This window comes from Podarcis gaigeae (genome assembly GCF_964106915.1).
Source record: "Podarcis gaigeae genome assembly, chromosome: 2".
Lineage (NCBI taxonomy): Eukaryota > Metazoa > Chordata > Lepidosauria > Squamata > Lacertidae > Podarcis > Podarcis gaigeae.
The window spans coordinates 85,064,332-85,088,118 of NC_139679.1; the positions used below are offsets into that span (position 1 = coordinate 85,064,332).

The 23,787-nt window shown below is 46.0% G+C and overlaps 1 protein-coding gene across 6 annotated transcripts in view; it reads left to right on the forward strand.

The window, feature by feature from the left end:
- COL7A1 (collagen type VII alpha 1 chain) overlaps positions 1-23,787 on the forward strand; it is a 114,928-nt gene that overhangs the window by 7,786 nt on the left and 83,355 nt on the right. For 5 of the 6 annotated variants that reach the window (XM_083727100.1, XM_083727104.1, XM_083727102.1 and 2 more), the window contains exons 3-19: positions 1,145-1,325; positions 2,571-2,730; positions 3,152-3,245; positions 4,358-4,516; positions 4,978-5,141; positions 6,625-6,754; positions 8,510-8,629; positions 10,966-11,115; positions 12,349-12,468; positions 15,305-15,451; positions 16,290-16,406; positions 18,006-18,155; positions 20,491-20,619; positions 21,273-21,419; positions 22,125-22,250; positions 23,148-23,291; positions 23,389-23,514. In XM_083727100.1, coding sequence (XP_083583226.1) covers positions 1,145-1,325; positions 2,571-2,730; positions 3,152-3,245; positions 4,358-4,516; positions 4,978-5,141; positions 6,625-6,754; positions 8,510-8,629; positions 10,966-11,115; positions 12,349-12,468; positions 15,305-15,451; positions 16,290-16,406; positions 18,006-18,155; positions 20,491-20,619; positions 21,273-21,419; positions 22,125-22,250; positions 23,148-23,291; positions 23,389-23,514 — 2,364 coding nt within the window. Of the gene's footprint in view, positions 1-1,144; positions 1,326-2,570; positions 2,731-3,151; positions 3,246-4,357; positions 4,517-4,609; positions 4,746-4,977; positions 5,142-6,624; positions 6,755-8,509; positions 8,630-10,965; positions 11,116-12,348; positions 12,469-15,304; positions 15,452-16,289; positions 16,407-18,005; positions 18,156-20,490; positions 20,620-21,272; positions 21,420-22,124; positions 22,251-23,147; positions 23,292-23,388; positions 23,515-23,787 lie in introns of those variants that run through there. The other variant, XM_083727105.1, reaches the window with a different exon arrangement.

A 23,787-nucleotide genomic window follows, 5' to 3' on the forward strand; every position in this document is an offset into this window, starting at 1 on the left:
TCCTAACCGCAACTTAACACTGATAATTGCTCTGGCTTTGCTTCGAGATAGTTTGCCAAAGGTTTTGATTCATGTTGGAGTGTTTATTTTGCTAAGAAAGGTCTATTGCACTTAGTGACCTTTCCTCTTCCACCTTTTCTCATCCTTCTCTCTTACCTGAGAGCTTCCAGATCAAAGATAAACATGCAAATGTTCTTAGCTACCTATCTAAAGTTTCTCTGTTCTCATTCATGTTCCATTCAGTGTCCCATTGGTACCAATACACTCACTTCCTCTTGATATCCAAGGAGAAGGAGTTCATAATTTTAAAAACTGATTTTCCCCTCGAAGAGCATATTGTGGCTCCGTTGAGTGGAAACTGAGCATCTTATAGCTCTACTGAGGTGTCAAGGACTGGCTTCTCTGCAAGTGTTTGCAGATAGGCTTGCACTTTCCCATAGCACCTGGCAGCAGGAGAAAAAAAATCAATTAAAAAAAACCATCTTCAAAAATGTTGGGCTCCACTCCCTAACTGTGTGTCTGGGATGAAGCAAAGGAATTTACCATGGTCCCTTTGTTACAGAAAAAGACACTCCTTCTCTATTCACCTCCTAAATCAAAAATCATGATTCTAGATAGTATTTATTTCCCCATTTCAGGTGTGCCAGTTATTAAGCCAGGACTTGCTGTCTCCTCTTTCCCCTCCAATCCTTCCATAGGATGGGGACTTTGGAATTTAGAGGGCCAGTTATGGACTTGATGCACAAAGAGGGAACGAGTCTGTCACCCTCTTGGAATAGGAATGGTTCTGTCTGCCCCTGTGGGAGCTGGAGCCCCAAGCTATCTCTTTCTGATGACTTAACTCTAAAGGAATGTGGTGTGTATGAGGCACTGAAGTAACTCCCAGTGTAAAGGACACCTGATTGGTGTGCAGATATGTTTCTGTCTGCTTTGTGAGTGGCTGTGAATGGCAGCAGTGAATGCAACGCCAGCCTGAGAATACAGCCCTTTCTCCAAAAGGCTTCTGGTACGGGCTTTCGGCCTGTATAGAAGCAGGGTGCAAGGCTGGCCATACCCAGCCTCTGACCCCAAAATGGGATGCCTATCATGTTTCTGTATTTCATGTGATAGTGAACCATCTGAGCCATAGGTTGTTGTTTTACAGTGGTCTGCTCCAACGTCTACACGGCCGACATTGTGTTCCTGGTGGACGGATCCTCTAGCATTGGAAGAGCCAACTTCCAAATGGTCCGGAGCTTCATGGAGGGGCTGGTTGCCCCTTTTGTCAATGTGGTGGGTGAGAGAGGGGTGCGCTTTGGAGCTGTGCAGTACAGTGACGAACCCAGGTGAGTCCCAGCCTCTCTGTCCTCCAGCAGTATTTGCAGGAGCTGCAAATTCATGTTAGATGGGTCTATCCAATGGCTGCAGCTGTCATATGGGACCTCTCTGATCAGAGGCAGTGTATTGCTGAATACCAGGTGCTGAGGAGGAAAAACCACAAGGGAGGATCCTTGCCTTCATGCCCTGCCCATAGGCTTTCCAGAGGTGCCTGATGGATGACTGTTAAAAAGAGCGTGTGAGCTGGACTAGACTGGCCCTCAGCCTGATGCAGCAGGGCCTTTCTCGTAGTGTAGGTGGCTAACTTGTGACCCTTCAGGTCCTTGTAGTTGGACTCCTATCAGTCCTAATCTATATGGCCCAATAGTCTGGGATGATAGAAGTTGGAGTCCATCAACATCTGGATCTGGCACCCCTGTCTTATAGGCTACTATGAAATAGCCTTCCTCCAACCTGTTGGATGTTGTTGGACTCCGGCTCCTCTCAGACCTAGCCAGCCAATGGCCATTTGTTGAGGATGATGGGAGTTTCAGACCAACAACATCTTGAGTCCACCATTTTGAGGGAAGTGTTCTAGAGCTTTCCATTGTCATAATGTAGATTTGTGCTCAAAGTTCTCTGCATTCCGCAGTATGATCCTCACAATGCCCAAGGGAGAGGAAGGTGCTTCTTATTCACAGAGCTGACTAATTTAATAGAACTTCTGTAGAGAGCTTCTTTTCAATTAGGCATTTGGCTGATTAACATTATATGGCCTTTTAAATGTGTCTGTGGGAGGAGGGATATTAGTTTGTTTTGCCTTTGTTTTATTATGCATTTTGTGTTTTCATTTTGCATGTTTATGTTGTGAACTGCCTTGTGGTCTTTGGATGAAGGGCGTTATACAAATTCAGTAACTAATGATGATAATAGTAATAGCTTAAGCTGGCTATAAAAATGTCTAGGGTGTCTTTTTTTTTTTACTTTCAACTTAAGACTTTAGCTCTTTTTTCAAATATAAAAGAAACCTGGATTCACAGCATGGTCTCATTTTCCTTTTCTGAAGAGCCAACCACTCCACTTACACCTGGAGAAACTCCTTAAGAGCACCACTGGGAATTTCTGAAAAACTTTTTGGTGATGCACAAAGCTGCCCATAAAGAAATGGTGGCTCATTTGGTGGATTCCACTTAAGAGATGGGCTGGCAGGTCCTGTGACTTCTGCTCCTGCCTCCTGCCTCCTCCCTTGACCTTTCCTTTTGTTTTGATCCCAGGACCGAGTTCACATTCTCCACATACCGCAATGGGACAGCGGTGATGAAGGCTGTCCGAGAGATGGCCTACAAGTCTGGGAACACGCGGACAGGGGCAGGCTTTCGCCATGTGGCAGATAACTTCTTTGGAGCCAGTCAGATCCGGCCTAATGTTCCAAAGGTACCATGAGAAAATGTCTTCTGCTAGATCAGAGAGAAGGGTGGCTGGATGGGTGGGAAGTCAGTAGCCAAAGCAGCAGGGTAATATGCTGATGGGACTTCTTAGCCTCCTGGTGGCCTCTCTTTTGGGTTCTGGCAGTGTTGGAGCATGCATGTTATGAAGCTGAATAATTAGCTATCACTCTCTTTGGGAAGGTTGAGAGAGACAGAAGGGGGGGCTACCCCCAGGCTGTGATGATGCACATTCCTTTAAAATAGGTTGCATGCGGCAACCCCTCACCATTCCCCCTGCATCTGAGCTACCCAGCTTAGGTGAAGGATCCAAAAAGTTTGCACCAATGTAAATTCAGAAAGAGGCACTTTGCTACAACCCCTTGTTGAGGGTACCTCCATGGCTTATAGCTTTCCATTCTCTGCATCAGATCTGCATCCTCATCACAGATGGAAAGTCTCAGGATGAAGTTGAGGGGGCATCTGCAAAGCTGAAGGATCAAGGCATTAAAGTCTTTGCTGTGGGTGAGTGTCTACTGCATTCAGGTCCCGTGAGAGATTGGGATCCAGGAAGGTCAACATTTGCGAGAACTTCTCCCTTCCTCCATCCCCCATACAGTCGTATCTTCCCGTAATCTCTGGCTCCTACAATCTGCTCCCTCACCCTGCCGCTGGCTCTCTGTATGAAAAAGCAGAGCTTGGTGGGTGATGCTGGTTAACATCTATACCAGTTCCTACTTGCCACATGAGGAGGCCTAGGCAGGGAACAAGGACTTTGCAAACAGGTGATGAGCCTCCTAGTTTTGTTATCCCTGGCAATCTTCCCTCTCACAGATGGCACATGTACCTGGGGTGAACATGTGGAAGTGGTTGGCTATTGTGAGAGCAGGATGCTGGATTAGATGGGCCATTGGTCTGATCCATCAGGGCTCATATTATGCTTTTAACATTTTCAAAAAACCCTAATAAGAAGCTTTTTTTATATATAAACCCCAAATGTTATATCTCCACAGTGGTGAATTAATAACTCACATATGATTTTGAATGTTGAACACGTGCAATTGTCCCTTCTTCAACAAGCCATGAAATACCTTGTGTTGCAGTGTTGGCTGTAGCATTGCATGAGGGTACAATGCTAGCCTGTTTGGGTCCGTTACAATTAGGAGAGAAATTGGCACAGTCCTTGTATGGGTTGCAGGCACTGCCTGTACCTGTCACTTACAGCAGCCCTCTACTTAAAGTGCTCACATGGTGGCAAGGGGAGGGCTGTAGCTTGGTGGTAGAACATCTGCTTTGAATGCAGAAGGTCCAAGTTTTAACTCCTGGAATGTGAGGATTTGAGGAATGAGAATCTCCTCTGTCTCAGACTAGATAGTAGCTGACTGCTCATTGTAGGCAATAATCATCTGCCCTTCACTGTAAACAATACTAAGCTAGTGACCAATGGCCAGATTTCCTATGTTCTTGCCTTAGCCTGTAATCAAGGGCCATTATGTATCCAGGACTATGCACAGAGAGGACCCAACACTCCACTGCATGGAAAAGGCAGAGGGTTAGGAAACCCCAAAGAAGGGGAAAATGTGGGTCTGAAGGTGGTTGAAGACGATTGTTACCAGAGTCCTCTGTTTCCCACTCAGGCATCAAGAACGCGGACAGCAGCGAGCTGACCAAAGTGGCTTCCACCCCCACGGAGGATTATTTCTTCTTTGTCACTGACTTTAAAATCCTCTCAACTCTCTTGCCGCTGGTGTCGCGGAGGGTGTGCACCAGCACCGGGGGCATCCTACAGCCAGCAGGTAAAAGGTTCGGGGTGGGGTGCAGGTGCCGCTCAGCTTTGAAGTGCTGCTTCGGTCCTGATTCTCTCTCTCTTTCTCTGGCAAGGGTTGCAAGGGGTTAATTCCCAGCCTGCCCTGTTTCCATGGAAATGCATCAGCAAATCCTGGAGGAAGCTCCTGATCTAATCAATGTGATACTCCACCAGGAACCCTGACCTAAGCTCAGTGTTGGTTTAACCTCACCCTGCGGGTGGGTAGCATTCAATCTTCTTACCCTCCAGTGCTTGCTGGTGTCAACATAAGTTGCTCATCATTCTACAAATCCTTCCAGCTTTTTTGTGTGTGGGGGTTGGGGGGTGGGGAGGAACTGCTTTTCTGAAATTCTTGGCCTTTGCTCACCTTACCTTCTGGGCCTGTGGTGAGCTGCATGTGCCAGCAAGGATCTTGATTTATTCTCTCTGTTTCCTCCCCTCCACTTTAAGGTACAGAGACATATGGTGGCCCCTCGAATTTGGTCTTCCTGGAGCAGGGAACAGATATGCTGAGGATCCGCTGGACGGCGGCTGGTGGTCCTGTAATAGGCTACAAAGTCCAGTATGTGCCTCTCACAGGCTTGGGGCAGCAAATAACAGCTGAGAGGCAGGAGGTGAGGCTTCCCCTTTCAGCGCAGTCCTAGGTGTCTTTACCTAACTGTAAGTCACAAAAGGCAGGCTAATCCTAACTCCCAGCACCGCCTCCACAGCCTGGCCACTCATGGCAGGGAAGGGGCGGGGAAAGCCTGGAGTGGATACAGGGAATGGGCTCAACTCCAACCCAGTGCTGGCTTTGAGAGCAGCTTGGGAGCCAGCAGATCCCAGACCAGCTCAGCCCTTCTCTTGGAACACCCTGTTTTAGCGCTTTCTGGATACTGCCAGCAAGTTTTTCCGCCTGGCTGCATGCTTGGCAGGCAGAAGCGGGGAAATCTGCACTGACAGAGTGACACTGGTGTCAGTCAGCCCACCGGCAGCAACCAGAAAGAGGCCAGCTCAGCTGGCAGAAGCGAGCCGAACAACATCTCTGCTCAGTCCTAGCCGTCCTCCCCAAGCCCAGTGTAAGGAAGGCTTAGATTGTAGCTTAAAACATAAACGATGCCTTTTATGTTGTTACCCCTGCCCTCCGGAGGTTTAAACTTAGGGTTGATAAGGAAGTAAATATTGCAGATATTTTAGTCCAGCCATCCCTACATATTGCCATCTTTCCTTGGGGGCGGGGGATGAAATGGCTTCAGAAAATTTACTTTTTTAAGCACCCAGGAATAAACTTGACCAGAGCTGTGTGTGTTCATTTACATTTTACTTTTGCACTATTTACCCAGTTTAGATGCCTTTCCTTACAAGCTGCAGTTTGGTGTAGTGGTTAAGAGCGGTGGACTCGTAATCTGGGGAACCGGGTTCGCGTCTCCGCTCCTCCACATGCAGCTGCTGGGTGACCTTGGGCCAGTCACACAAGTCTCTCAGTCCCTCTCACCTCACAGAGTGTTTGTTGTGGAGGAGGAAGGGAAAGGAGAATATCAGCCGCTTTGAGACTCCTTCGGGTGGTGATAAAGCAGGATATCAAAACCAAACTCCTCCTCTTCTTAACTCCACAGAGAGAGAAAATAGAGAGGCCCATGGATCTTGCCTGTGTTTCCCCCCACAACTTTGGGGAGTTTGTGTGATTGGATAGAGATAAGGAAACCAGCAAAGAGGAATGGGTTAACCTGGGCTTGGTGCCTTCCAGATGTTTGGGGCTAGCCAGTGGGAGTTTGGGTCTGAAAGACCTGGAGGGCACCAGGTTGGCAAAGACTGGGTTAGACACTCCTCCCTCAGCGCCGTTGCTCAGTTGAAACTCAAGGTTCTCCCTCTACCTGTCTTCTGTTGTAGCCCTTTGGCTGCTTCACCCAGGCTTAACTGTCCAGGGGCTAATTTAGTTTAAGAAGTCCCACACATAGTTCACTATGTTATAGGAGGCCACTGGCAGTCATGGCTTCCTCCCTCATGTGCTTGGAGTTAAAATGGATACAAGTGTTTTTGTCACACATGACTAGGGACTGATGCATTCGTCATACTATCTGAAGCTGGTTTTTTCCATTGATTCCTGCTGTTGGACAGGTTAGTTTGGGACCTGGTGAGACGAGTACCGTGCTACGTGGTTTGAGGGGAGGCACAGATTACCTGGTGACTGTGATTGCTCAGTATGCCAACAGCATTGGAGAATCCGTGTCCGGCAAAGGACGTACTCGTGAGTAACGACTTCTGCCTCCGATAGTCCCACATTTCCACAACTACTTGGAGACTTTCTGTTTATGCCTCTTTGTGGTGACTCTTCACAAGAGTGTGATTCGTTTGGGTTTCCTTGTGTGCATGTGGGATTTGTGCATTTTCCTGTGTGAGGATTGCTTTCTGTGTAGGAACATGGTAGTTGGTATGTGAGTTAGTGTGTGAAGTGGCCACAGTTGGGACAATTGCAGCAGTAGGAGGTTCAATGAATGGTGCTTAGTCTGTGCAGTTGTAGCCTATTTTTGAGGAGGCTCAGGGAGGAAAAATGTAAGGAGTTGTATCCAACTAAATTTCATTCAGAGGAAACCCATTAAGTGTCCATTTATTTTAATGGGCCTACTCTGAGTTGGACTATATGTGTATGCAACCCACAGTTATTGAGGCTGACATTACTTTTGATCTTGGCATCACCATTAAAACAGAAACCTTGGGTCTTTGGTGTCAGGCTCCAGATCCACCTGCTGCTTCCCTCCGTTTTAGAGTTCACATGCACCTTGTATGTACGCCGAGTTCATCATTGGAGACCTTTCTATGGGTGCCCGCACCTTCTGAAGTTAGGTACTTGGCAACTGATGGCTGTGTCTTTTTGGCTGTGGCACCCCATGCTTAGAATATTCTCCCCAGATAGACTTTCCTAGCTCCTACTTACATGTCCCTTTGGCAAAGACCTTTGTATTTACCTGGGCCTCCTTAAATACTAGTTGAATCTGGTTTTGCACTGCTTTTGTGATGCTTATGAGTTGTTCTTTTAACTGCTGCTATTAAAATCAAGTTGCCATTGTTGTGTTATATTTACACTGCAGATACCAGCTGTGTCATTACCAGTGATGTCTTAAATGGTTTTTATGTGCAGTAGTTTTATTGATGTTAGGACTTGCTTTGGGAAGGAAGGACAGGTTATAAAGTACAGATTCCTGTAGTGCAGGGGGTTGGACTAGATGACCCTTGCGGTCCCTCCCAACTCTACAGTTCTATGGTTCTATCATTTGTCTCTATTGATTTAACTGTGCTCAGGGTCTATTACTGAATGTTGTCATGTGTATGTGTGTGTGTGTGTGTGTGTGTGTGCGTGCGTGTGCGAGCGTGCAGTGGTACCTTGTTTTACGTACTTAATCCCTTCCAGAAGTCTGTTCTTAAACCAAAGCATTCTTAAACCAAGGTGTGATTTCCCATAGCAGCGGGGGGACTCAATTTACAAGTGGAACATGCTCAACAGGAAGGGAAACATGTTCTACTTCCAAGGCAAAGTTCATAAACCAAAACACCTACTTTTGGGTTGGCAGCATTCTTAATCCAAGTTGTTCATAAACTAAGTTGTTCTTAAACCAAGGTCCCACTGTATATTATATATTACTGCTGCCATCTTGGATTTTGTAACTGATGATAGCAATGGGGAGGCTATTGGCAGAATATATCCTCATTTGTGCATCACACATAGCTCTTAACTCCAGGTTGTGGTGGATATAGCAGCACAGATTGAGACAATCTTAAATGCAGGGAGCAGAACTCACCTAAGTTAGCTTATGACAACAGTTGTATGTTGGCTTTTGGTGTTACTCAGTTGCTCACTCTTACTCTTAACTTAGCAAACTCCTATTGTTTTTCTCCTCTCGACACCTGCTGGTAACTGAGGCAACTGCCTTCGTTTCATCTCGCACCCACTGTGTTCCTCAGTCCCACATGAAGGGCACACAGACATATCTTCTTTCTCTTACAGAGGCTGTGTCTGGCGTGGCAAATTTCCAAGTGTTGGATGCAGGACCCACCTTCCTTAGGCTGTCATGGGCCCCTGGTCTGGGTACCCTACAGGGCTACAGGCTCACGTATCTGGGCAGAGGTGAGTGAAGATCAGGGCAGGGTTGGCACTTACGGATCAGAAATACCAATCAGTCCTGTTGTTAGGTGGAAGCGCTGCAGAACAACTGTAAGACCGACTCTGAACTCTTTCAAGAGCTGAAAGGCTGCTGCTTTCACCTGCATTGTAAACCATCATTGGACACAGCATTTTCCACCCACCCCTTAAGCAGAGTAAATGTTGTGCCTGAATTGTTGCCAAGAAGTACCAGGAGGCAACATAGGCTCTGGGCAGCGGTCATAGGTTATAAGCTAATTTGGTCCTAAGAGGATACTGAGAAGCAACTCTGGATAATCTTTAGAATGCCTCCTGGTTTTATATCTGGGATAAGAATGTAAGAAGAGTCTGCTGGATCAGGCCCATGGCCCATCTAGTGCAGTATCCTGTTCTCACAATGGCCAACCAGATGGCTGCAGAAAGCTTGCAAGCAGGACTCAAGTGCAGTAGCGCTCTGCCCACCTGTGATTCCCAGAAACTAGAGTTCAAAGACATCTTGCCTCTGACAGTGGAGATAGAACATAGCCATTGTGGCTGTTGGGTGGGTGCTGTTGTCATGTTTTCCTTGCCTTTCAAGGCTCCAGCTGCAGCAGGAGGGCAAGCAGTGCTCTTTGGTAGAAGGCAGGCTGTTGATCGCAAGAGAGAAGCTCAGCCACACTGGAGTTTGCAGAAGCACAGCTCAGCCCCACTCTTGTGGCAGGAGTTCTTGTTGACGAGGCTTACGCTCTGTGTAATAGCACAGTTTGAAAACAAAGCCTTGAGACAGCGTGGGGTGGAGGAACAGCTTGTGCCAGTGCGTGGAGTCCCTCTGTGCAGCTGTGAACGTGCTGCCTGAGCATCTCCTCGTGTGCCTGAGTGTCGCAATACATGCGCGTTGTTGCCACAGTTTAGGTTGTGCTGCGAGAGAGAGTCCAGACTTGGGGGAGTGGAGGCTGTTTGGAAGATTCCCTCTACCATTTCCTGTGTTTTGTGCCTGTTGGAAGCTGCACCTGGAGCTGCTCCTCCCCAGCCTGCAGCCATCCCAGTCCTCAGAGCCCTGGCAGATCTCCCAGAGCCTCACCCACTGGGTGGCCACACCTGTTGCCATGGCAATGCAGAGAATGCTGGCCCTGTGGGCACCAACATGCTGCTGAGCTCAGCAAAAGCAGCCACCGCTTGGGCTGCTGTTTGGCTCTGCATGCAGGAGCTAAATGGCTGCAGTGTCAGCCACAGTGGAACCAAACCATGTCTACCCATGTCCCCCCCCCCAAGTCCTTTGTCTATCATTGTTGGAGAGGTCACCCCTGGCACCCATTTTCAGCCCCCATGCTCAGGTCCCTGCCCAGTGGTTTAGACTCCTGCAGTTGGCTGCAGTGATCCAGAAACTCAAAGATGTGTGTATCTGCTGCTAATTTGAGAGATGCCTACATAAACAAGTGGGGACATACAAGAATTCATGGTGGGGCAGGGATGGACCCCAACTAGATGGACCCCCTCTACCTGCTGCCATCAGCCATGCACACAGACATTTTCTCTCTCACGTGCATACCTTCTGTTGCTCAGGAAGTGCTGCCTAGGTGAGACTTGGAGAGGACAGTTTGACCCTCCACCATGAACCTGTAAGACTAGGGAGTATTTACCATAGGCAAAGACCCTCTCTGAACCTGCACAGCCCTCCAGTGTGTCTCCTTGGTTGTCCACATGTGGATTGATTGGATTCTCAAATAGGCTATAGATTCCTCCAGGAAATGGAAGGAAGATCATAAGAGCATAGGAGCAGTCTTGCTGGATCAGACCAGGAACCCATCTAGTCCAGCCCTCAGAACCTGAGTGCTGCAGCATACTCCCTACTTGTGATTCACATGGGCATGCGGAGGTGAAACATAACCATGTATAGCCTTAACCTCCATAATATCACACAGAAGCTGACATGGCCACCAAATTAAAAGTTGGGGTTACATAATGAAACTGTGATGCATATTCTGTTATGTATTGAAGATGGAGGAATATTCTGAAAGAAGGAGAAGTGCTTGCACCCTGCGGTGGCTTCAGTATGTATGTGCCCCTCAGGTCAACGTGGGTGCTTTGACTTATAGCTGTGAATCCCCTCACCTTTCAGTCATTAGACTCGGTCATGTTCTTGACTATATGCAGGTCATTAGCTTAAAATTTCAAAAATAAAAGAACCAGTGAGGTCTTGTTTGCCAGCAGTGTTTTGAAATAAGAAGCAGCTCACATAACCAATGATGTCATTTATGTGTGGGATCTCTGGTAATGCTGTGTGCCTTCACACTTCTGTTATTTGTGTCCCTGAAGTTCTCCTTGTTCATTTCCAATCAAAGGTGAAACTCAGCCCGAGGAGATCAGTCTTGGGCCCAGTGCTACTTCAGCCTTGCTCAGCAACCTTCGCCCCAACACTGACTATATGATCACACTCTACCCGATCTACCCCCGTCAGACAGTGGCACCTGCCGTGATCAATGGCCGAACGTGTAAGTCCCATCTCAGTTAAGAACATCAGACTTGGAGAACTGGGAAGAGAGAGATGGCAAACGAAGATTGTATTCATGCTTTGATTTTTACATTTCCCCCCTGCAGGTAGAAATAATTTCCTCGACCAGTGATTCTGACAATCGCTGTGTTTTTAATACGTTAATATTCTTATTGTACTTATGAAACACTTTAATTTTTATTGCATCTGTTGCCCATTTCACGACTTTGGATGCATGACCCACAGTCATGATTCATCCTTGTTTCCTAAGATGATAAATCTGCATGTTGGGATCTGTAAACCTGTACTTATTTGTGCTATATGCATTGTTTGCGTTATTTATTTAAGCAGTTGAGTGGCCAGTGCATGGACAGGCAACCCCGAGTTGTCCCAGACAATCACCAAAGTTGCTTGTCTGTAAACCTAGCCCCAATGAGTTCCTAAGGAATTGCAGTCTCTCCCATGTTTTGCATGCATTTGTAGATTTTGAGAGATGTAGGCTGGCAGTGCTGTAGCACTTTTCAATTGACTGCCTATTTATCTTTAGCTGAGGGTTTTAAACAGATATTTTAGTTCAGAGGAGGCATCCCATTTTAGATATTATTTGGTGCATGCTTGAAACATCAATATTCATGCACCATGTTTAAAATACAGTTGTAAATATTGGGAACCATTCCCTTCATTCAGTTTGCGCTGCAGTTAATTAAGAATTAATTCTGTGAGGTCGTGGTGCACCAGCATCTAGACTGTAGGATACTGGTAAATGGCACATCTAATGGACATGGTAACAGGATGCGGGTGGCACTGTGGTCTAAACCACTGAGCCTCTTGGGCTTGCCGATCAGAAGGTTGGCAGTTCAACTCCCCGCGATGGGGTGAGCTCCTGTTGCTCGGTCCCAGCTCCTGCCAACCTAGCAGTTTGAAAGCATGCAAAAAAGTGCAAGTAGATAAACAGGTACTGCTCCAGCAGGAAGGTAAACGGCGTTTACATGCACTGCTCTGGTTTCGGTGTTCCGTTGCGCCAGAAGCGGCTTAGTCATGCTGGCCAGGCGACCCAGAAAAACTGTCTGCGGACAAACGCCGGCTCCCTCGGCCTGTAAAGCGAGATGAGCGCCGCAACCCCAGAGTTGTCTGCGATTGGACTTAACTGTCAGGGGTCCTTTACCTTTAATGAACATGGCATGTCTTCACATTTTTCAATGTTGTTGTTTTTTTACCCCTTCTCTGTCCTCAGTGGGTTTGTCAGGAGTGCAACAACTGTCTGCCTTGAACATCTCCTCCCAGGGCATGCTGGTGACCTGGCGGGGTGTGAGTGGAGCAACGGGATACCGTGTTACCTGGGGCCTCCTCTCAGGTATGTCTGTTCAGCTGATCCATTTTCTTCCTGTGCTCCAATATCAGGATGCTAGAGCACAGCATGATCAGTCAGATCTGTCACTGTGACTCCACAGATGAATTGAGTGTCCCAGAATGCTACGAAAATACACTTTTTTACATGCCCAGTGGGACCTAATCAACTGTAATGATGCCTTATGAAAATACAGGGGTGTTTTCACTTTGCAAATAGCACTATTTGTGAGATGATGATGTTTCAGCTGCCAGAAAAGAGGGATGCAATTATTTAATTCAATAGGTATATTTGAAGGTTTTTGCGGATGAATATGGAAAGTGCGGGAGGTGGTGTTTTGGGCAGCAAATGTGTTGATCGTAGCTGTTCAGAACAAGACTTCAAAGTGGCTTGGCCTAGGGCCTAATCAGATGGCTGGCTAAAATAGAAGCAAGTGACTGGTCCAAACAACTCCTTATACACACACAAAAAGAAGCACCACTGTCTGTGTAAAAAGTATGTCTATCATTTATCAAAAACTAATATGATACTAAACATAAACATTAAGCCCACAACTTAAGCTCATTCAACTTGTGCACATTCAGTTTTATGTGCATGGCAAAAAATAAATAAAAAATTTAAAGCGGGTAGACATCCAGGGGGAAAAAAGACTTTAACATTCTCACCAACCGTTGCACCTAGTGTGTTTTGACTATATGCAATTTTGGCTTAAGGCACCATCCCCGGAACATGACCCCCGTTTAAGTTGCAAGCTTAAACTGTGCATGAAGACTCACTCAGTGTAGGATACATGACTATAAAATTTATTCTAGATATGTGATAGAATGCACTTGCATAATAAGACTATGTGGGACTTTCCTTGCACAGTGTGGCAGCACCTATACTTTGGAATTCCCTGCCTATTGACATCAGGCATGCACCTTCACTGTACTGTTTTTGGTGCCTATTAAAAACATTTTTGTTTAGTCAAGCCTATTCAGACATATAAAATGCAGACACGTGGTGTGTGTGTTTTTGTAACATAGTTTTATTCATGTTCATCTTTAAACTGTTTAACATGGTTGCATTGATATATATCTTTGTTTACAAAAGAGCATATGGGATGCAACAGTTACATAAAATTTAAATTAAAACAAACAAACGTTAACAAAGTTGTGTTTCGCATGTGTTTTAGTCTGTTTTTCTTAGCTTATTAGCAGCTGATCTTGCCTTTATTGGAAGCCAGTCTCCTCAACTCTTTTAACGGGTAAACTTTCATGTGTGTTAAGAAAATCCCATGAGGAACCAGAAATTATTCTGGATCGTGGAATCATAGAATTGTAGAGTTGGAAAAGGCCACAAGGGTCATTTAGTTCAACCCCCTGAAATGAAGAGTCTCATGCTCCACAGCTGTAGAAGAGTTTGTAGAAGAGTTTGGATTTGATATCCCGCCTTTCACTCCCTTTAAGGAGTCTCAAAGCGGCTAACATTCTCCTTTCCCTTCCTCCCCCACAACAAACACTCTGTGAGGTGAGTGGGGCTGAGAGATTTCAAAGAAGTGTGACTGGCCCAAGGTCACCCAGCAGCTGCATGTGGAGGAGCGGAGACGCGAACCCGGTTCCCCAGATTACGAGACTACCGCTCTTAACCACTACACCATACTGGCTCTCAACTTGAAAACGATAACTAGCAGTGTTAACTGTTCCAACAAGCTGTCAAAATCTCTGCTTTTAAAAAAGAATGCCAGCTATCAAAAGTATTACATTACACCCCTTCTATTTAATTATATAATTAATGTCTTAATTACATCATGGCTATATTATATAATGAATTACATAATTCATAACTTCATCTTTATATAATTACCTTCCATTTAAAGCAGCATTCAAATGCTGTTTTTATCTGAAACTTTATCATGAAATATGGTACCACATCTGCCTGTGTGGTCACACTTAGTAAAGTCGATAACCCAGAACCAATTCGCAGGATCTGTTGCGTCACTGTTGGGTTCCAGTTCTCTTGTTAACTCATTCCACCTATTGACTGTAGCCATTCCATGCATTGCTGGGAGCCCTTGTGAGATAGTTGATGGAGAGTGTTGCACTTGGACTAGAGAGGCTGGAGTCTATATATATATCTATATATATATATAAAGTTTTCCATTTTAACATTCCAATAAAAACCACATTAAAACATTCCAAATTAATACAATAAAAAAGCCAAATTTTATGGCAAATTATACATCTTCCCATGCTCTGAAGTTCGGGGAGTGATGATCTAATATTGTAGTGCATTTCTTAATTAGTCCCAGTAGTCCCAATAAAACATTTCCGATGTTCATCCTTCATTTATTTTTAACAGCCTCTGAGTTTGTTTAGCAAGCAGTTTAGTCCTTTGTACTTCTGTGTAAAATATTTTAAGTTTCTTCTTTTTTATCTGCCACCACACTTAACCCTTTGTGAAATGGACAGGATCCAGACATGATATATATTGTAAAATAATCAGTTTGTTCCAGGGGAACTTTTTTTCTTGTTATTGTCGATACTCAGTATTGATGTGTGTCCATGAAGACAGCTGTATTTGTTTAGGTGGGACATTGGTCACTTTCAGGGAGACCGCTAATGAAATCCTCTCTGCTAGGGACCATCCTCTCATTTCTGTTTTCTTAGAGTTTTCTATGTCCCTGTGAAGATTAACTTAGTAGATAGTCTTCTCCCTCCTCCCAATTAAGCCAAGTGTGAGAAGTCCGCAGGTCATTTGAATGCAGACCACTCTAAGGTTCATCTCTGCACGCAGTGAACATCTCCACATGCATTAAATACACTGCTGTCAACTTTTGTTTGTTTGTTCTGTGCTTTCTCAGGTCAGGATGTGCAGAGAGCTGATGTGGATCCCAGCAAAAACTCCTTCTTGTTGACTGGACTGCAGCCTGATAGTGATTACCTGGTGACTGTTGCTCCAGTCTTTGGGCAGGTGGAAGGGCCAAAAGCCTCCATCAGGAGAAGAACTGGTGTGTGTTGTGTGCCCAAGGGAGTATTTGTGGTTTGTTTGTTTTATTGTTGTTATTAGCCCTAAATCATGCTAGTATTGGCCAGGCAAAGTGAGGCCTGTGGTTTAATCATTATTGGTCTGTTCAGCATTTCGTTTATAATGCGATGACTCAAGTTTAAACTAGATTTACACAGAGGTACCAGAATTCTTCAGGGCACAGTTCTGTGGTACAAGTTTGATTACCAGCTCACCCCCTCCCCTCACACCAATACAGTCGTACCTTGGTTGTTGAACACCTTGGTACTCATCCATTTTGGCCACAAACCCAGAAGTCAGTGTTCCAGTTTGCAAACGTTTTTCAGAAGCCGAACGTCCGATGCGGCTTCCGCGGTTTACAATCGAGTTCAGGAAGCTCCTGCAGCCAATCGGAAGCTTCACTTTGGTTGTCGAACATTTCTGGAAGTCAAACGGACTTCTGGAACAGATTCTGTCCGACAACCAAGGTACGACTGTATTCAAAAGGGGGAGAGGAATGCAAAATACAGTGCAGTGTTGCAACTCTGCTGAAGATAGAGTGAGACACTGCAGTGAAGATTGGTTTGTGTGTGTGTGTGTGGCAATGATCCCATTGTTTATCTCAAAGGCAAAGCCCAGCTGGGCCCCTCCTTTTTAAAGAGTGACAGATCTTGTCATAGTGGGTGTTTTGATTCAGATTGGCTCCCTACCCATCTCCACAAATGAACTTCTCCCATAGTCACAGGCATATGTGGGAAGTGAAGTACTGGGTACTGAGTGGTTCTCAAGCCATTCTAAGAGTCTCAATCCTCCTGAGTCTAGTTTCTCTTTGCTATGTTTAGAAGCCATTATACTCCAGACTCTGAGAATTGTCACTATTGATCCAACGTCTATCCAGTTGGCCTGGAACATCATCCCTAACGCCCGAGGTTATCGGCTGGAATGGAGAAAAGCAACAGGTAACCCAGCCTGATTTCAACAATGAGTGGAAGGGAGGTTGTGGGTAGACTGGGGAGGCTGTGTCTCACACACTCCTTATGGGAAGGAGTCTGAAAGCTGATTCTTTTCCAGCCACTTCCAGATTTTCCTAAGACGTGATCTCTGAGGGTCCTCCATAGGCATGAGGCTCCTTTCTATAGAACAAGGCTTAAGAGAAAGAGTATAGGGTTGTTGCTGCAAAGCCTGGACAAAACGGGAAGATCTGATGAAGTTGGTGGGCTGGATGTGCAAATGATTGCTGTGGCTAAGAATTGACGAATTTATTTCTGCTCCATGCCATTTCCGCAAGTGTTGTCTTATAAATCTGTTCCATTCCATCTTTGCATTAATCTCTAATTTATTTATTTTGCTAAAGCCACATGAAAATTCACATGTAAATATTTATTTACACACTTTTATGTATACAGTGTTACCTCGGGTTACATACGCTTCAGGTTACATACGCTTCAGGTTACAGACTCCGCTAAACCAGAAATAGTACCTTGGGTTAAGAACTTTGCTTCAGGATGAGAACAGAAATTGTGCTCCGGTGGCACGGCAGCAGCGGGAGGCCCCATTAGCTAAAGTGGTGCTCCAGGTTAAGAACAGTTTCAGGTTAAGTAGGAACATTCTTTCACCTCTGGTGGACTTGTCCCAGGGTGAAGGTCTTCTGGGAAATGATATATAATGAGCTGAAAAAGGTATTTAAGTATACCTTCCTTAAGAAACCAGAGGCCTTCCTCTTGGGCATTGTCGGCCAGATGGTGCCAAAGAAGGATCGAACATTCTTTTTGTACGCAACAGCAGCAGCAAGGATACTTACTCAAGATCTACCCACGCTGGAAGAATGGCAGATGCAGCTGATGGACTATATGCAACTGGCTGAGATGACTGGCAGAATCCGAGACCTGGGAGAAGAGAGGGTTGAAGAAGATTGGAGGAAATTTAAGACTTATTTACAAAAATATTGTGATTTGGTGGAAAGTTAAGTAGGATGTTTGATCATAAATAATTGGCCACCACAAAATCGGATCGGAATGGGATGTAAAGCGAGATTAAGAGAAATAAATTTGCAGAGGACTATATTTAAATAAGCGGTTATAAAATTTGCAAACTAGATGATAAATTGCATGGAAAAAAATTTATGATGATGAAAATGGCAGCGGGAGATGTGAGGAAGTCCAAAGAAGTTATGAAACTCTGTTGAGATAAAAGTAAGGTTGTTTATTGTCTTTGTACTCTATTCTGTAAAAACCCCTAATAAAAATTTTATTAAAAAAAAAAAAAGAACAGTTTCAGGTTAAGTACAGACCTCCGAAATGAATTAAGTACTTAACCCGAGGTACCACTGTATATTTTTTATCAAAATACACATTTAGAAACTCCCCCCCCCATATGTGTGTTTTAAAAATGCATTTGACTACATTAAGGAAGGAAAACCTGTGTCAGGGAAATGCAAGTGCTTGTAGAGAACAAAGTTTCAATCGAGACATTAGTCCAGGAGGTGCAGATCAGGTCAGCCAGACCAGAGCTCATAAATTCCCTAGCATCCTTAAATGTGATTTTGTGCTGATCTCCAGGTTTGGAGCCCCCCAGGACTGTGACACTGCCCACCAATGAAAACAGCTACACTCTGACAGGGTTGCAGCCAGGCACTGAATACCACATCACTCTCTTCACCTTGTATGACGGCAAGGAAGTGGCCACCCCAGTTACCATCTTGCAGACTGGTGAGTAAGTGATTAATGACTTGCAGCATGTTTAGCCCTTGCCACCTTGCTTTCACATCTGGAGAGAAGGAAGGGCCCTTGCAGTAGAGCTGCCAAGTTTATCTCTCTGAGCAGTAGGCTGATATTAGGATAAAGCTGCCTCTTCTGAACCTTGCTCTACATATTGATGAGATGTTTGTCTTTGGGTCAGTTTTGTTTAAAGTGCCGGGAAGTGTTTATACCTTTATACAGAAGAAGCTTTTTTTATTATCAAAATAAGGAAAATGTCCTTGCAGAAGCTGGGTGGTTAGATGGTGGAATTCTGAATATGCAAGTTAATTTAAATTAAGTAGAACTAAGCCAAAATGCGCCTCCCACTTTAGATATGAGGGGGTGGGGCTTCAAAAGCTCTGTGTGTGGTGGTGTCATGTAAACAAAACAGAATGGCCCTGTGCTGCCAAAATGTTATTTTGGTGGCTGCATGACCCCTGACTGGCTGGACCACAAAGCATTGAAAATATGTCCCCACCTCTTTTTTAAAAAGAGGGTGAGATCCCCCTTTAAAAATATACCGAAGCAGAGGGGTATTGAAGGGGAATAAAACAATGCAAAGTACGATAAAATCCTGGGGAATCTTTGGGAAACCAAACCCTCATTTTTGTCACCAAAAACCTTTGCTCACAGGAGGTTACTTTGCAATTAAGATTAGAAATCAAACATTGCAGAAAACCAACAGTTCTCCCCTGTAATGTAATTTTTCAAAAATTTATGTAGACATTTCTACCCCAGATATGTTGCAATGCTTTTGCTTTCAACATACCTTTAGCGAATGGGATGTGAATGAATATAAACATTAAAGATGCCTTCCTCAGTCTGGTGCCCTCCATATGTTTTGGACTACATCTCCCATCAGCCCCATCCAACATGGCCAGTGGTCAGGGATGAATGGGAGTTGTAGTCTAACAACACCCAGAGGAGGGCACCACATTAAGGAATGCTGGAGGAAAGCTTCTGAGCATGTTTTATGGGTGTTTCTTTCATTCGCCATGGGTGTAAGGTGTGAGAGAGAGCAGGGAGCTTAAGGTCCTTGGAAGAGCCCAAGCCTTACTCTACTAGGCTTCCAAATGCTGAATGGCTGTAGCTTGGAAAGCCAGGGATGATGCAGGTGGCAGGAGTCCTCTTTGCGCTGGGCCGCCAACCTGTTCCTTTGACTGCAATACATGTTTATTTCAAGCAGGGGCAGGAGACCTGCAGGTGGGCAGGGAAGATCTCTGCAGGTTTGGGGTGTTCACATGTGCTGCCTTTGTTTCCCCTTCTCTTGAGAACCAATCCCCATGGTTTCCTCCAGCCAATCAAGTACTAGCATTGTGGACTTGAACCTTCCACACCAGCAGCCACGGCTCATAAGCCAAGTTGGTTGCATAACATTCGGAAAAATCCCTATTTTTCTGCGGCAGAGCTCTAGACCCCTGGTTGGCCTCCTACATGCATCTCTTCCATGTTGATCAGATCTGTATGTTATAGCCACTTCCGCCCTAAGGAGGAGGGGATCTCCCTCTTTGTCCACCTCCCAGCTGCTCCTGTTTTTCCCACCCACCCGCCCTCTAAGGTTTGCTTTCTCTGACCTTGCTATGGACCTTGGTTGGTCGCCGTTGAGGGGCCTGGTAGGAATTTTTCCACTTGGCAAATTGGCAACAGCCACTTGGTTTTCGCCTACCTCGTACCAAATCACCACAACGTTCTGGTTAGGCATTGGAATAGTTCTGTAGATGGAAAATGGGGAGGTAACGCCATCACCTGCTCCACATTTTGAAGGGTAGTCTAGTAAAGGATTCCGGGGGGGCGTGGCCCTGTCTGAAGCCTAGGGAGGTGTGGGCCTAAGGCATGCCCCCTATCGGTGACCCTGGGGGAGCTCCTAGTTGATGTGCATCAGCAGGACTCTCCCTACTGGTGGCTAGCCCTTCCTGGACTTCAAGCAGACAAGATGGAGTCAGATATAGTCGGTTAGGTCCAATGCCTAAGCCAATACCGCTCACCACCTCTAACCAATAAAGTTGTGGCCTTTTCTAGCCTATTAACCTTTAAGTATGTCATGTGTCATTATTTCTACCTGGGGGGGGTCGGGAACTCGCCATGCAATAAGCTGTATGCTGCTTTTTTGTTTTTGCTGATGTTCAAAGTTCAATATGGAGGTCCTCCTCCCCATCTCTTCTGCTGCAAATAAATTATGGCCTTCCCTGTAATGAGGACCTGGTACAACCACTCTATCTGCTATGGCTGGTCCGCTGCTTGTCATGCTGGCACCTTGGCTCCCCTTACTGGCTTCCTTGCATTTGAGCTGTGATTTGTCTTGCAGGGGTGGCACAACCTGTGGGCAGCATCTCTGACTTGAGGGTCACTGAGACTTTGGGGAACAGAGTCAGACTGGCCTGGACGGGTGTCCCTGGGGCCACAGCATATAAAGTTGTGCTACGCAATACCCTGGGTGAGTATCTAGGAGAAGCTGAATTGTGGGGTGGGATTGCTTCACGGTGGTCCTGGTGCTATTGAAGATCCAGTTTGCATTCTCAGCTAATAGGAGCAGGGATGTGGGGGGAAGCAGAAGAATTTGGTCCATTAGGGGGAAATGGGGCAGTATCACGTCAGCCTCAGCCAGAGCTCAGCCAGCACCCACCTGCCTGCCTTCTTACTTGCATTCAGTCCAGGAGGACAGTCTGTGCCATCTTCCTCCTTCTTAATGTGAGTGTTGCCACTGTCAGAGTCAGAAGAGCGGAGAAGGGCAGTGAAACCCAAATTAGATAGCTCTGCCTGTCATGGCCCTGGCCCCACTTACTGTCAGCCTCTCTGCTTTCCACCCTACCAGTCCCTACCAGTCATTGCTGAGGAGGAGCAAATAGCAGCCATAGGAGTGGAGACAGAGTTGTGCAGTGCAATGCAACAGCATTTGTTGACAGATGGATGCCCTGCCCAGAAATTGTTCCTCGGCCAACTCCCGATACTGTCTTAAATGTCTCTCAGTTTTACTTCACAACCAAGAGGGCTAGGAACTTTTCTGGCTTAGAAAACCAATGTGAGTGCCTCATTTTCAAGTGAAAATCGTGAATGTGTAGCACGTGGTTGCTTTGGTCTCTGCTGCAGATGGCACGGAGAAGACACGGCGTATCCCAGGCACCCAGACCACCGAGGACCTGACTGATCTGAAAGAGGACGTTGTATATGTGGTGCGCGTGTCAGCAGTTATTGGCAACCGTGAGGGTAGCGCTGTTCCTCTCAACATCCGACTCCGTAAGTGTCAACCATGTCATCCCAGATAGTCCTAGGCCCTTTCCGGAAATTAGCCTCCACGCGCATGGAAGTAGGAGCAGGGCCACATATGCTAGCACCATTGCCACCAGCTCCACCCTGAGACCTTGGTGCAATGGGAGGGAGAGCCTGTGCCAATTAGGTAGAACTCAGGTGGGTCTCCAGCTCCTAGCCTTGAGAGCCATGCACTGCTTCCATAGCCAGAGGCAGTAATGCTTCTGAATATCAGTTGCTGGAAACCACAGGAGGAGAGGGTGCTCCTGTGCTTGGGTCCTTCTTGTGAGTTTCCTGGTTGCCCACTGTAAGAAAAGGATGCTGGAGTAGATGGGTCATTGGCCTGATCCAGCAGGTCTTCTTGGGAGAAGATTTAACAGGTCACTCCCCATCTGCAGTGTGGCGATAATAATTCCTCCCTGAGACATGAAGCACTTCAAAAACTCCCAAGGCAAGAGGGGAGAACATTTTCCAGCCAGAGGACCACATGCCTTTATGGGTAGCTTTCTGAGGGCCACATATCAGTGGTGGATGGGGCCAGAGGGAAATATGGGTGGAGCATTCGATGTGACTCTTTGGTACCATAGGCCACAGCCATGCAAATGTCAGGGGGTTTCCAAAGTGGCATGTAAGTGTTTGTGCGTGACCAGTTTTTCCCAGCCAACACGCTCAATTCTTTCTTTGGACTTGCAGAACGCCCATCTGTGGGCAGCATCACCAACCTACAAGTGGCTGCCCTTGGACCCAGCCAATTGCGGGTGACGTGGAATCCAGTTGCCGGGGTTACCGGATATAAGGTGATGTGGCGGCAGAGAGATGGTGAGTTGTTCTGTGTGTGACAAAAATAATATATTCTGGCTTCAGAATTAGGCTTAATTGGAACTTTGGGGTCTGCTGTATTTAAGGACTAAAGTGTAGTGTCAGAACTAGAGAGATGAAATATATCAGGGGTGGGATAGGGCAGGAAGGAGAACTGGTTTGGGACTGCGGCCGAGTTACAAAAGTGACAGCCCACTGGAACTCTGTAGACTCAATTAGCCTGATTAACTCAGGGAAAGTCTCCACATAGGTTAATTCTAAAATGCAATGCCATTTCGGACAGGGTAGTTTAATGAAGCTGTTTTGAACCATTTTTTATAATCGTATTTTATTGTTGTAACCTGCCCTGGGACCTTAGGGTGAAAAGTGGAAAATAAATAAACAATCAACCAACAGGAGTCTAGTTTAATCAGCAATCTAGAGATCTCTGAGTTCGTTTTTTAAAACCAAGCAGGGAAACAGTTTTGTATTTCAAAGGTGAAATACAATAGCCAGGAATTCTTAGCTTGGGTTCAGCTTATAAAAAACCCCCACTCCAGTTGGAATTTGTATTCCTTTGGGCAGCAAAATCTCTCTCAATTGGTCTCTCCTTTTTTAAAACACACACACACTCAGTGTTGCTGTTATGAAATATTTGTCTCAGAAGGATGTAGACTGGTTTTGTGGTATGCCTGGAAGCTGTTCTGTTGAAGGATACCTTGTTTGTGCTAAGATATGCTGTTTGTGTTGGAAATTTCTGTCTGGACTCTTACTTGGCAATTGTGGCAGAAAAAGATTCCCAGAGCTGCTGTCTGGTAACTCCCAGCTGAGGGATTTCTTGCCGTAATAGTCCACCCTGTTTTCAACCCTGCTTTATGGAATACGCTTCCTCCAGCTTGATGTCGTCTTCTCCCCCAGGTCAAGAGTTCTCTCAAGTCCTTCCAGCTAATAGAAACTCCTACACTATTGAGGGCCTGAGGCCTGGGTCTTTCTATCTCATTGGGGTCTCGGCCTTGGTTGGCAACAGAGAAGGGAGTCCGGTTACTGCCACAGCTACAACAGGTGAGATCAACACTGGCTGTAGAACAGGGATGCCCACAGAAAGTCCATCTCAATGGCACTGCTCTCCATCATCCTTTTCCGTTCTTTTGTTTTGCAGCCCCTGATCAAGTGGGAATGGTCACCAGCTTACAGGTCCTGGAGTCTCGGAGCACGGATGTGCGAGTCACATGGGTTGGTGTGCCCGGAGTTACAGCCTACAGAATTGTGTGGGGCCGCAGTGATGGTACAGTAGCTGCTCAGTTTATCAGTTGTCTGCCTGCATTGATGCTGTTTCTGATGCTGATGTTTCTCCCAGAAAGTGAGATAGCAGAACATTTGCAAGTCCCAGAATCCAAAGCCCCATTTGTTTTTCCCAAGTATGAAACAGGTTAAGACAGGGTTTAGAAACCTCTAGCCTTCCAGATATTGCCAGACTGCAACTCTCATCTTTCCGACCATAGGCCATGCTGACTGGGGGCTGATGGAGTCCAACAACCTTTGGATGGCTACAGGTTGC